Source organism: Ranitomeya variabilis, chromosome 2 (genome assembly GCF_051348905.1).
Source record: "Ranitomeya variabilis isolate aRanVar5 chromosome 2, aRanVar5.hap1, whole genome shotgun sequence".
Classification (NCBI taxonomy): domain Eukaryota; kingdom Metazoa; phylum Chordata; class Amphibia; order Anura; family Dendrobatidae; genus Ranitomeya; species Ranitomeya variabilis.
This window is the reverse complement of record NC_135233.1, coordinates 200,363,388-200,376,624: the sequence shown is the minus strand read 5'-3', so window position 1 is coordinate 200,376,624 and position 13,237 is coordinate 200,363,388. Positions and strand designations below refer to the sequence as shown.

Genomic DNA, 13,237 nt, shown 5'->3' with positions numbered 1-13,237 from the left:
TGGAGAAATGAAGGAACTTTCTTGAGTATCTTTTTGCAAATGTATTTTGCACTTAAGTCACATTTACATCTAATCAGCCTTTAGTACATGATATAACATTACCGCCAATTGACCTTCTACGATATCGTCGCAGGGGGAAATTTGCACATATTTGAAAGCGCCACAACTATGGCACATTTTCAATAATCTTATTACTATCATCATAGGCAAATGTATTTTTATGCGCTATAGATTGGCTTCAGCAAAAACCAATAACAAACCATTTATGTTTATAGTTGGCCTTAAAAAAACAATATAAATATGTGAGCTTTGGCAGAAAAAATGCAGGTTGCTGCTGGCAACTTTCTGTCTGGTTTATGGGAACCCAACCTGTAAAATGGAATTTGAAAAATTTATAGAGATATCGTCTTCCAAGCTCATTGGCAAAGTCTGGATGAAGCCAAAGGAAAAGAAGAAGTGCGGGCATGCGACGATCGGCACAGATTGGTCTTCACCACCATTGCCAATCTATCTGGCATAAAAAGTGACTGACTGCCCCTATCTAGCAATAATTATGCACCATTGCAATGATAGCTCCGATATATTTTGTTGAGCACAGAATGATGAATATGTCACAATTTCGTCACTCGCTGTGTTCCATGCCGGGCTGTCAGTTTTGTATTTGGGTTCCTTCATGTGTTTTCCTTTCCAGATAATTGCCAAGCTATCTAACTGGATGGCAATGTCAGATCATTGCCAATTGTAGCTTCAGCTTAGAAGTGTGCTTACTCTGTGCTCTGTATTTTGACATTCTGATCTTTTGTTGCCGCACCTTGGATTTGCCATTTGACTCCTCCTTTTGCCTTTGATGCATTCTGATTTTAGTTACCAGACCTCAGACTTTGCCCCTGATGATCCATTTGTCTTATCCCTCTGCCTTTGACCTACCTTCCTGGCTTTTGACCTTGGACCTGTTGACCACCTCAGCCTCACAGCAAGTCCGTGAGTAGTCACTAGCGTCACACATTACTAATCTATTTGTAACAGCACATACATCATGAACTACTTTCTGCAAATTTACCACCCATACATGGGCATAGTATATTACTTGTGACTGAATATGGACTATGTCTTTAAAATATAGAAATTTTCTGCCGTTTTAATTTCACCTTGTCACTTAATGACCATAGTTAGCCTCTAAGATCTCCATTCCACTTCTGCATGATATTAGGACATAGCTGGAAAAAATAACCTTACTTTTCTTTGAGCTCCATTATAATTTTCAAAAGTTCAAAAGTTTCCACAAAGTTCATATTAAGTAATAAAATAAAATATATATTTTTAGAAAGTGCTAAATCCAAATCCAAAAATATAGAATCCTAAATCTCAATTTTCTTCCCAATAGATCTATAAAATCCCAAAAAAGAAATACCTAATGGGGTAATAGCATATGAAAAAGGGATTTTTAAATCATATCAAGTCTCACTGGCATACACATAAATGGATTTTCTCAAAATTACAATAGGTAAAGGATAGGGTACACTCTATTCAAGAAGGGGATTTGCACACCTCCACTCCGTTCAAGGAGGGAGATCAGCAGAGGCCTGTTCTTAGGGTCCTGGAACCCCATTCTAGGGATCGCTGGGTGTACCAATAGTCCGATCTCCAGAGTTCAGGAAGTTATTCCTATATTGTGAATATGTGAATATGGGATAACTTGGGATTTTGGGAAAGCCACTTTAAACTCTTATTTACTGTACATTTACACACTGCAGATGAAGTGATATTGAAACCACAATGGAAAACCACATTAGGTTATATCCCAATTTGTTGACTCATTTATGTGGTTGCATGTATTTTTTAAGGGTGCAAATATCCTTTTCATAGAGAAAAAGAACTAGAACTCTAGTAATGCATATCGGGGGTAGCAATTCTACAAATCAATATTGACTCTTTAAGTCAATATTGAAGACACATGTTTCAGGGTGTTTGCCCCTCATCTGTGCAAAGCAGAAAATCATAGATCTAAGGGGGAACATTTCTCCTGTTGGAGAGTGCCAAGCCAGCATAAGGAAAAATAAAGGGCTGTGCAATTCTCCTCTGTGAATTTAAATAAGCAAATATCCTCTTCAGAGAGGGAGAGGACTAGAAGTCTAGTGCAACCTATTGGGGGGTAGCAATCCTATAAATGTTCCCCCCCTTAGTAATGTTGTTAAAAGCCTCTCACCCAGCTATATAAGATCTCCAGCTTTGCAATGATGAGGGGCAAACACCCAGAAACACGTATCTGTCATTGGAAATAGTCCATATTAACCTTTAGGATTGTTGCTTCCAGTAGGTTGAACTAGCGATCAAGTCCTATTTCTCCCTGAAGAGGATATTTGGAATATTTAAATTCCCAGAAGAGTATTGCATGGCCCATAAGTCTCCTTACACTGGCTTGTCACTCTAGACAAGAAAATAAATGTCTACCTCAAGCGTAAATTTTCACATTTACTATTTACCAACATTCAACCAAACTTCAATTGTAATATGAATATACTCTTAAAGGGGTTGTCCGCTACCAGAACAATCTCTTCTCATCTTAAATTTTTACCCCCCATTAAAATAATAACACTTATACTCACCTCCCAGGCTGGCACCATTCCAGCTGTGTCAGCTCTCACATTCTCTGGGTTAACATGAAGTTGCACCTGATCAGCACTGGGTTCACTACCCTCTTTAGGACATATAGGTAATTAACAGGAAGTGAGAGTTTCTCCTGGCAGCTCACTTCCTCTTGATTACTTATACGTCTGCGCAGACGGCAAACTCAGCGCTGATTGAGTGCAGAGCTCGCATGACATAAAATTGTCATATGAGCCATGTGGGAACACGAGTGCTGGTACCGCTGGAACGGTGCCAGCACAAGAGGTGAGTATAAGTGTTTTTATTTCAACAGGGGGCATTCAGATTGAGACGGGGTTGTCCTAGTAGTGGACAACCGCTTTAAAGGAGTTGTCCAAGATGGCCAGATTTAAATGATGCACAGAGTCGGAACAGCAAGTAAATGTTAGATGAGCTGCAGTACCTAGGAGCGATCAATAAACAGCTGTTTTGGATCTGAATATAATTTATACTAGCTGTTTCCAGCCAGCTAATGCTCGGCATGCTCATTGCTATCTAAGTAACGCTGCTAGTGATTAAACTAAAGTAAATAATGACAACATTCAATAGCACTTACGCAGGTGGTAAATTAACTTAAAATGAAGTTAATAGCAATAATAATAATTAAAAATCAGAATAATACTAATACATTTTATTCACAGTGTAAAATCAAAAGCAAACTGGATTCGTGTGGTAATGTGTGGGGACGGAGCCTTGTGTGGTAATGTGGAGGGATGGAGCCTTGTATGGTAATGTGTGGGGACAGAGCCTCATGTGGTAATGTGTGGGGACAGAGCCTCGTGTGGTAATGTGTGGGGACGGAGCCTCGTGTGGTAATGTGTGGGGACAGAGCCTCTTGTGGTGATGTGTGGGGATGCAGCCTCATGTGGTAATGTGTGGGGACGGAGCCTCGTGTGGTAATGTGGAGGGACGGAGCCTCGTATGGTAATGTGTGGGGACAGAGCCTCGTGTGGTAATGTGTGGGGACGGAGCCTCGTGTGGTAATGTGTGAAGACGGAGCCTCGTATGGTAGTGTGTGGGGACGGAGCCTCATGTGGTAATGTGTGGGTACAGAGCCTCGTGTGGTAATGTGGGGGGACGGAGCCTCGTGTGGTAATGTGTGGGGACAGAGCCTCGTGTGGTAATGTGGGGGGCGGGATTATGTGTGGGAATATGGTGGGGGGTGGGATTATGTGTGGTAATGTGGTGGGGGGCAGGATTGTGTAGTAATGTGGTGGGGGGCGAGATTATGTGTGGTAATGTGGTGGGGACGGGATTATGTGTGGTAATGTGGTGGGGGGTGGGATTATGTGTGGTAATGTGGTGGGGGGCAGGATTATGTGTAATAATGTTGTGGGGGGCGGGACTATGTGTGGTAATGTGGTGGGGGTGGGATTATGTGTAATAATGTGGTGGGGGGTGGGACTAGGTGTGGTAATGTGGTGGGGGGGCAGGATTATGTGTGGTAATGTGGTGGGGGGCGGGATTATGTGTAGTAATGTGGTGGGGGTGGGATTATGTGTAGTAATGTGGTGGGGGGCGGGATTATGTGTAGTAATGTGGTGGGGGTGGGATTATGTGTAGTAATGTGGTGGGGGCGGGATTATGTGTGGTAATGTGGAGGGGGGCAGGATTATGTGTGGTAATGTGGTGGGGGCAGGATTATGTGTGGTAATGTGGTGGGGGGCAGGATTATGTGTGGTAATGTGGTGGGGTGGCGGGATTATGTGTGGTAATGTGGTGGGGGTGGGATTATGTGTGGTGATGGAGTGGGGGCGGAGCTACTCTGCAGGGGGTGGGATTATCTGTGGTAATGTGGTGGGGGGCGGGATTGTGTGTGGTAATGTGGGGGCGGGATTGTGTGTGGTAATGTGGTGGGGGCGGGATTGTGTGTGGTGATGTGGTAGGGGACAGGATTGTGTGTGGTAATGTGGTGGGGGGCGGGATTGTAAGTGGTAATGTGGTGGGGGGTGGGATTGTGTGTGGTAATGTGGTGGGGGGCGGTATTGTGTGTGGTAATGTGGTGGGGGGTGGGATTGTGTGTGGTAATGTGGTGGGGGGGCGGGATTATGTGTGGTAATGGGGTGGGGGTGGGATTGTGTGTGGTAATGGGGTGGGGGCGGGATTGTGTGTGGTAATGTGGTGGGGGGCGGGATTGTCTGTGGTAATGTGGTGGGGGGTGGGATTGTGTGGTAATGTGGTGGGGGGCAGGATCGTGTGTGGTAATGTGGTGTGGCGGGATTGTGTGTGGTAATGTGGTGAGGGGGCAGGATTATGTGTGGTGATGTGGAGGGGGAGGGATTGTGTGTGGTAATGTGGTGGGGGCTGGGATTGTGTGTTGTGATGTGGTGGGGGGTGGGATTGTGTGTGGTACTGTGGTGGGGGGCGGGATTGTGTGTGGTAATGTGGTGGGGGGTGGGATTGTGTGTGGTAATGTGGTGGGGGGTGGGATTGTGTGTGGTGATGTGGTGGGGGCAGGATTGTGTGTGGTAATGTGGTGGGGGGCAGGATTGTGTGTGGTAATGCGGTGGGGAGCAAGATTATGTGTGGTAATGCGGTGGGGGGTGGGATAATGTGTGGTAATGTGGTGGGGGGCGGGATTATGTGTGGTAATGCGGTGGGGGGCAGGATTATGTGTGGTAATGCGGTGGGGGGTGGGATTATGTGTGGTAATGCAGTGGGGGGCGGGATTGTGTGTGGTAATGCGGAGGGGGGGCGGGTTTGTGTGTGGTAATGCGGTGGGGGCGTGGGATTATGTGTGGTGATGGAGTAGGGGGAGGGATTATGTGTGGTAATGTGGTGGGGGCGGGATTATGTGTGGTAATGTGGTGGGGGGGCGGGATTATGTGTGGTAATATGGTGGGGGGCGGGATTATGTGTGGTAATGTGGTGGGGGGGCGGGATTATGTGTGGTAATGTGGTGGGGGGCGGGATTGTGTGTGGTGATGTGGTGGGGGCGGGATTGTGTGTGGTAATGTGGTGGGGGGCGGGACTGTGCGTGGTAATGGGGCGGGACTGTGCGTGGTAATGTGGTGGGAGGATAGTGTGTGGTAATGTGGTGGGGGGCGGGTGTTATGATCCGGTGACCTTGGAGCCGCATGAAAACTTTCTCTGGAGTCGGTGGAACCTGTACTGACCGCAAATCCTGAACTAACAACGCACATTTTAAAATGCGCGCGTGTCCAGCCTCCCGTGACGTCACGGCTTGTGATTGGTCGCGTCGCCCATGTGACCGCGACGCGGCCAATCACAAGCCAGAACGTAATTTTAAAATCCTGAAGGACCTGAAATTACGTCACGGCTTGCTGTGATTGGTTGCGTCGCGGCCACATGGGCGACGCGACCAATCACAAGCCGTGACGTAATTTTAAAAATGCGCGCATTTCCTGCCTCCTGTGACGTCACGGCTTGTGATTGGTCGCGTCGCCCATGTGACCGCGACGCGACCAATCACAAAGCCGGAACGTAATTTTAAAATACTGAATGCCTAGAAGGACCTGAAAATTACGTCACGGCTTGCTGTGATTGGTCGCGTCGCGGCCACATGGGCGGCACGCGACCAATCACAAGCCGTGACGTCACGGAAGGAAGGAAACGCGCGCATTTTAAGCAAAGAACGCTGCCGGTTCCCTCGGTGAGGTCCAGGCTGCGTCGGAGAGGTGAGTATAGCAATATTTTTTATTTTAATTCTTTCTTTTACACATTAATGTTGTTTCGATACCGATACCCGATACCACAAAAGTATCGGATCTCGGTATCGGAATTCCGATACAGCAAATATCGGCCGATACCCGATACTTGCGGTATCGGAATGCTCAACACTATTTCTGAACTCTTCCTGAGATAAACATTAGTATTGTTGTTTCTAAATGATTATGAACTTTTTCTTGCATTATTTGAGGTCTGCAAGCAATGCATTTGTTTGTTATTTTGACCATTTCTCATTTTCAGAAAACAAGTACAAAATTTATTGCTTGGAACTTCGGAGACATGTTGTCAGAAGTTTATAGAATAAAAGAACAATTTACATTTTACTCAAAAATATACCTATAAAGAGAAAAATCAGACAAACTGAACATTTTTCAGTGGTCTCTTAATTTTTGCCAGAGCTGTAGTACACAGGTCATCAGTATGTTAGCCCAGGACATCCATTTTAAAGCTGAACCAATTTCTCCTCTTTAATTACTGTGGAAACCCTGGAATCAGACGCCGGGCATATTTACTGTAGACATGGGACCGAGCAGTCACTACCAAGCCAGTCTCATCATAGTTTATCCAGCAAATACTTTCCAGTCTTTACATTAGTAATGACAGTGACTGCTTACCATCAATGTAATAAAGGTGAACACATGTGAGACACGGAGGAGGACAGCGGCATTAGAAGCAATTTATAAGCCGCCCTGGGACCTCTCCAGTAATATCTGAGTAGATTTGCCCCAAGGCGTCATGTTTTATGAATGAGTGGATAGTTTCTTCTAATCATTCCTATGGGGTCAAACCTTGGCTCACCTGTTTCTGGGTCGCAAATCTGCTCACAAGCGTCTATTGTTCTTTGGCCACAGAGATCCCGCACCCACGGAGAGCTGCCATTTGCCTGATAGTACAGAAACAGCTGGGCAGGGTTTACCCAGTTTGATACGTCGAGAAAGCTTCCTTCACTAATCACAAAGCTGCTCCCTGCAGAATAAACAATGGAAAGAAAAATGATCAAAAACCTCATATGAATTCACGACATATCCAAAAGACAATAAAACAGAGGTCAGGTGATGAGTTTAGCATCATTCATTTAATTATACAGCAAAGAAAAATAACTGCGGTCTTCATGATCTTATATGGAAACTTTCCTAAACTGCGTTTATTCTAAGGACGTGTACGCATGACGCATTTTACACGCAGGCTACAAGAAGGCTTCTTTTAGATCTTTTGCACAGTTTTTGCATATAGTTTTTTTTATTTATTATAAGAAAAGATAGTGACAGCTTGCAACCGGAAGAATGGACCAGTCATTTGTTTTAGACGCTTCATGGGGGCAGATTCACCGCAAAATTATCATGAAAGAGCATTGTGAAAAATGCTTATTTTACAATGATCCTGCCATATAAACAGACAGCTGATCACCCATGATGCTCGTTCATCAGATGAAATGATCTTTTGTGCAGCAAAGATTATCATTCTCAGCGGTGCATCGTCCCGTGTAAACAGGACTCGCACTGCTGAAAACAATGGCAGCCTATGTGCACCAAGGGATCGTCTATAGATTGTTTACTCTTTTCTGCCTGTGTAAACAGGCATTTAAATGTGTTCCGATCAATAAAAGTTTACTGATAAGCGATCACATTTTGCCAAAGGTCGGTCCATGCTATGAGACACTTAAGAGCTAGAAGCGGTAAAAATATTTCAGTACACAAAACTGGGTAGTTCCAACCCCAACGCACGTTTCACGTGGATTTTTCCTTGCTTTCTCAAAGGGGTTTCCAGATGGAATCCACCTGAAAAAGATGTCGTGTGAACATACCCTAAGTCGATTTTACTTTGATCTGATTAAAATATATCCGAAATTATGGAGATCCTATGTCCTCACCGTTTCCCACACCTTTACCCAAGATATAGCAAGGTAAAGGCTAGCAGAGCCTTTTATTACATTGGTACAAAGTGTAAGTTCTCCTTGATCAGCTGAAGGTGAATCCACACCTGATTCAGATCGTTTTGCCATTGCTGTGCATGTTTTCATGCTTTTATACTTTTTTAAGCGCTTTTTAAGGGGGTTTCCAGATGGAATCCACCTGAAAAAGATGTCTTGTGAACGTACCCTAAGTCGATTTTACTTTGATCAGACCAAAATGTATACGACATTATAGAGATCCTATGTCCTCATCTTTTCCCACAGCTGTACCTAAGATATAGCAAGGTAAAGGCTAGCAGAGCTTTTTATTATATTGGTATAAAGTGTAAGTCGTCCTTGATCAGCTGAAGGTGAATCCACACCTGATCTTGCATATACAGCAGTCTCTGAATTCTTGCCAGAGCTGTATATTATATGTTTAGTCCTCATTGTATGCATCACTATGGTATCACCAGATCTGCGCTTTCTCCAAATATAAGACAATGTTTGCAGCTTCTATCGCATATTTATGTCCACTACTAAAGGGGATCTGTCAATAGATTTGACAATACAGATTGCATTCATTATTATCCAGTTCAAGACCAGGTCATTTACCCTCCGTCCTTACAAAGCAGGTTTTTGGATTTTTTTTCTGTACATGCAATTTAAAGACCTGTACATTTATTTTCTCTTTTAGATATTCAAGTCATTTTTGCAGTTTGTTTTTTTGGGGATACATGGGGCTTTATTTTATTGTTACTGTTTTATTGTCTCTTTTTTGCTGAATAAATAAATGTCTGTTTTTGCCATTTTTTTAGCAAATTTTTATAACCGCATAAAAATGCTGAAATACATTTAAAGATGTGCTCCCCAATCTGTAACAAATATTTATATATATCGGACACATTGTTTTTACGGGGCAGAGCTGGTAACATCAATTTCGATTGACAGTGGTGTTTTTATTTATGTTAATATATAAATTAATTTTTATCTGTACATTTTTTAAGTATTTATTTCTTTTTCTTATGTATTTTACACATTGTGCCCCTATAAGGTAATAAAGGGGTCTTTAAATATTGAAATATGTTTTATTTTCATCTTATTTCCCCTGTAACTGGGGATGGTATATTAGCCCCAGTTACAAGGAAAATGCAGCCTCATTGCTGCAAGGCAGTGTTGTCCGGCTCTCATATGACCCAGAAGTCGATCACATGACCACTGTGTAAGGAATAGGAAGCACCGTCCTTAAGCGCCTACTATTACATACACGGTACTTGTTTAGCACTGTATATACAGCAATCGAGAAGGCACAGACGGTCATAATTAGTTTCTGCCTTCTCTATGAAGACTCAGGATGTCTCTGACTCCCTATTCCTACAGCTACATGATTGAATGTTGCTGCACTCATATACAGTGATGTTTTAGAAAGTCACTGCAGAGTAGGAGCTGTACCTACTTCACTATTTTAAAGTCCATAGCTTGGCCCTCAAGCAGTGAAGTAGGACTACAATAGCTCAGAAACTAGACAGTATAGTCCTCCATATAGTATTATGAGCACCATATTGTCCTCCATACAGTATTATGGGCACCACATAGTGCTCCATACAGAATAATGAGCCCCATATAATGCTCCATACAGTATAATTAGCCCCATATAAAGCTCCATACAGTATAATGAGCCCCATACAATGCTCCATACAGTATAATGAGCCCCATACTGTATATTTCTCCATACAGTATAATGAGCCCCATATAATGCTCCATACAGTATTATGAGCCTCATATATTGCTCAACACAGAGTAATGAGCCCCATATATTGCTCCATACAGTATAATGAGCCCCATATATTTCTCCATACAGTATAATAAGCCCCATATAATGTTCCATACAGTATAATGAGCCACATATATTTCTCCATAAAGTATTGTGAGCCCCATATATTTCACAATACAGTATAATGGGCCCCATATAATGCTCCATATATAATCGTCCCCATATGATGCTCCATGTTTAATGGGCCCCACATGATGTTTCAGCATATGATGGGCCCCATATGATGCTTCAGTATATGATGGGTCCCAATGTGATGCTCCAGTGTATGATGGGCCACATATAATGCTCCATATATAATGCACCCCATATGATGCTCCATACAGTATATAATGGGCCCCACATGATGATGTCCATGATGATTGTCCATGTATAATGGACCCCACATGATGTTTCAGTATATGATGGGTCCCATATATGATGCTCCAGTATATAATGGCCCCATATGATGCGCTAGTTTATAATGGCTCCATATGATGCTCCAGTATATGATGGGCACCATATATTGCTCCAAACATAAAAAAATGACATACTCACCTCTTGTCGCTGACCACTGCTTTGCTCCAGACTTCTTAGCATTGCCGTCTTCCGGCTCTCTGCACTGTGACCTTTCAAGCAGGGGGCACACACTAGTGATGTCATTGCGCCCTCTGACCAGAAACATTACAGTCAGGAGACACAGAAGATGCTGCAGTGGTGGAACGGGGAGAGGTAAGTATTGCAATTGCTGGGGCCTTGAGCAAGCGGGTGGAAGGGCCCACTCGCGGGCGCCAGCACTGGCACTGGGTCCATAGCAAGCTGGTGTCCCCAATGGCAAGTGGGCCCTCCTGCCTGCTCAGGGCCCCAGCGCTTGCCCGAGTGCTGACGCTGGCCCTAACCATCACCAACAGCCAAATAAGCTTGGTGACCCTCAAGCTTCCAACATTCTCCCTTTACCTGTGATACTAGGCAAAATAAATGGACAGGACAAGAGTACTGCTGTCTGGACAACTTCTTTAAAATTTCATTCTGTATTTAAACTTTATACATCACATTAGAGATGAGCCACTAAATTCGAGTGAAATTGAAATCCACTTGAATCTTACAAAAATCTTTATTTGTAAAATGTGAATTTTGTGTAATTTTCACCTCCAGCTTATAGGCAAGAAGGGTCCTAAACTAGGAACACCTTGCTTTTCAGAAGACATATTTTACAATGAGGGGTACAGAACTGACACATTATACAATACATGGGCCGAGGTTGTGTGTGATTCAATTCGGACCACTAATCTGTCACTGTTGCTTTTTCCCGCTGTCTTCGTTGAATCGCTTTACACAGTGCTCACCTCTTGATCTCTGCCATCTCTTATGAAACATTCTAACTTTAAGAGTTCCTAATTTCCTTTGTCCATATTATGGTAATATTTCAAGCACAATCATATTATCCCTTAGTTAATTATGGGGTCTATAGTTTTGACTAAGCCACCTATCCTGAGAGGAAGATTTGTAAAATATATTGCACAGGTATTAAAGGCAATTAATGCTTTAAAGTTTCATATAATATGACAGTTCTGCCCACTAAGAAATAATATGAAATCATTAAAAAGTAATTGTAGAGAAAAGTCTTGAAATGGGAAAGGTCTAATTACCTATAAATGGAGACTCGATAGTTGTGTATGATGGTGTCTAGGTTAAATCCAATTATTATCAAGTAATATTTTGCTTTATACATAGATATCTGTCTGTATAAAACAATAAAAGAAATATATAAAAATAATATAAGCAATATTATTGCTGCAATGATTTTTTGATTCACAGCTACATGTGAGCGAGACTCCTTGTAACACGCAGTGCAGTTGTTGTTTCAGAGATAACGTCATATTCTTCACAACAGTGCAGCAACTCTTCTGAGTGTTCACATTCTTCACAACAGTGCTACAACTCTTCAGCGTGTACATTTTCTTCGCAACAGTGCTACAATTTTTCTGCATGTTCATATATTTCACAACACTGGTACAATTCTTCTACATGTTTATATTCTTCACAAAAGGTGTACAACATTTCTGTGTGTTCATATTCTTCACGACAGTAGCACAACTCTTCTGCTTTTTTGTATTCTTCGCAACAGTGGTACAACTTTAATGCATGTTCATATTCTTCACGACAATGGTAGAACTCTTATGGGTGTTCATATTCTTCACAACAGTGGTACAACTCTTTTTAGTGCTAATATTCCTCACAACAGTAGATACTAGGTAACACTGGCGCTCGCCACTAGATGACAGAATAGTTAAAAACACCAAAAAACTCTGTCCCCCTGCTGCTGGAATCAATAACAGAATAAGTGCCACTTCTGTGAAAATAAACAATAACCAAGAAACAGATGCCGCTCTTGGGGGATATGGCCAGAGATGCCAAACTTGCGGTGATCGATAAATAAAAGTATTTCCACCAAATACCAAATACATACACAAACGAGCGTGAGTATGGTGTGGCTGAAAAGTGCAACCACAGAACTGTCACAGCACCCTAGCTGCAGGGATCCTATAGCTGCATGAACATGAATGATACAGCACTTAACCTAGTGAATGTGTAACTGTGACCTAGTGATGGGATTACCAACCGCTATGTCTGGCTGTGCAGCTTGGAGCTTAGGGAGCGGAGGTATAGTGGCGGGGAACACAAGCAGCTGTGCAGCACCAGAGGAGCCCCGGCCAGTGGCATCCCTGGATACAGCTGAAAAAATGGCCGCCAGCACCTGCTCGTGTGTGAGGTCACAGAGCTACAGAGCAGCGTTAGGAACAAAAAGGGTAACCAACGTGTTTCGAAGGGATGCGCCCTTCTTCATCAGGGTAAAAGCCCTACACTAGATCTTCCTTTATATACGTGCCCTGGCTGCAATTGTGTATCCGCCCACAAACCTCTGTATCCCGCCCTAACTGCATTTTACTATATATGCCTGTATTTTTTTCCAGATGATTATATATATATATATATATATTTTTGTCCACGCCTTTTGGCAAATCCCAGTCACGCCTTTTTATGATTGACTTTCTGCAGTCATTTCCTCCTCCTCGGTCGTCTTCCATTAAGTTCAAATGGGCCAAGACAGTAACAGATGGAAGATCCCAGGATGCAGCCGCAAGAGGAAAATTGATGACAAATTGAAGAGATGGATAATATGAATGGTAACTAAAGAG

General features: G+C 43.0%; 1 protein-coding gene across 4 annotated transcripts in view; it reads right to left on the bottom strand.

The window, feature by feature from the left end:
- ASTN2 (astrotactin 2) overlaps positions 1-13,237 on the bottom strand; it is a 939,506-nt gene that overhangs the window by 466,345 nt on the left and 459,924 nt on the right. For 3 of the 4 annotated variants that reach the window (XM_077283456.1, XM_077283455.1, XM_077283458.1), the window contains one exon: positions 7,135-7,302. In XM_077283456.1, coding sequence (XP_077139571.1) covers positions 7,135-7,302 — 168 coding nt within the window. Of the gene's footprint in view, positions 1-7,134; positions 7,303-12,660; positions 12,767-13,237 lie in introns of those variants that run through there. The other variant, XM_077283457.1, reaches the window with a different exon arrangement.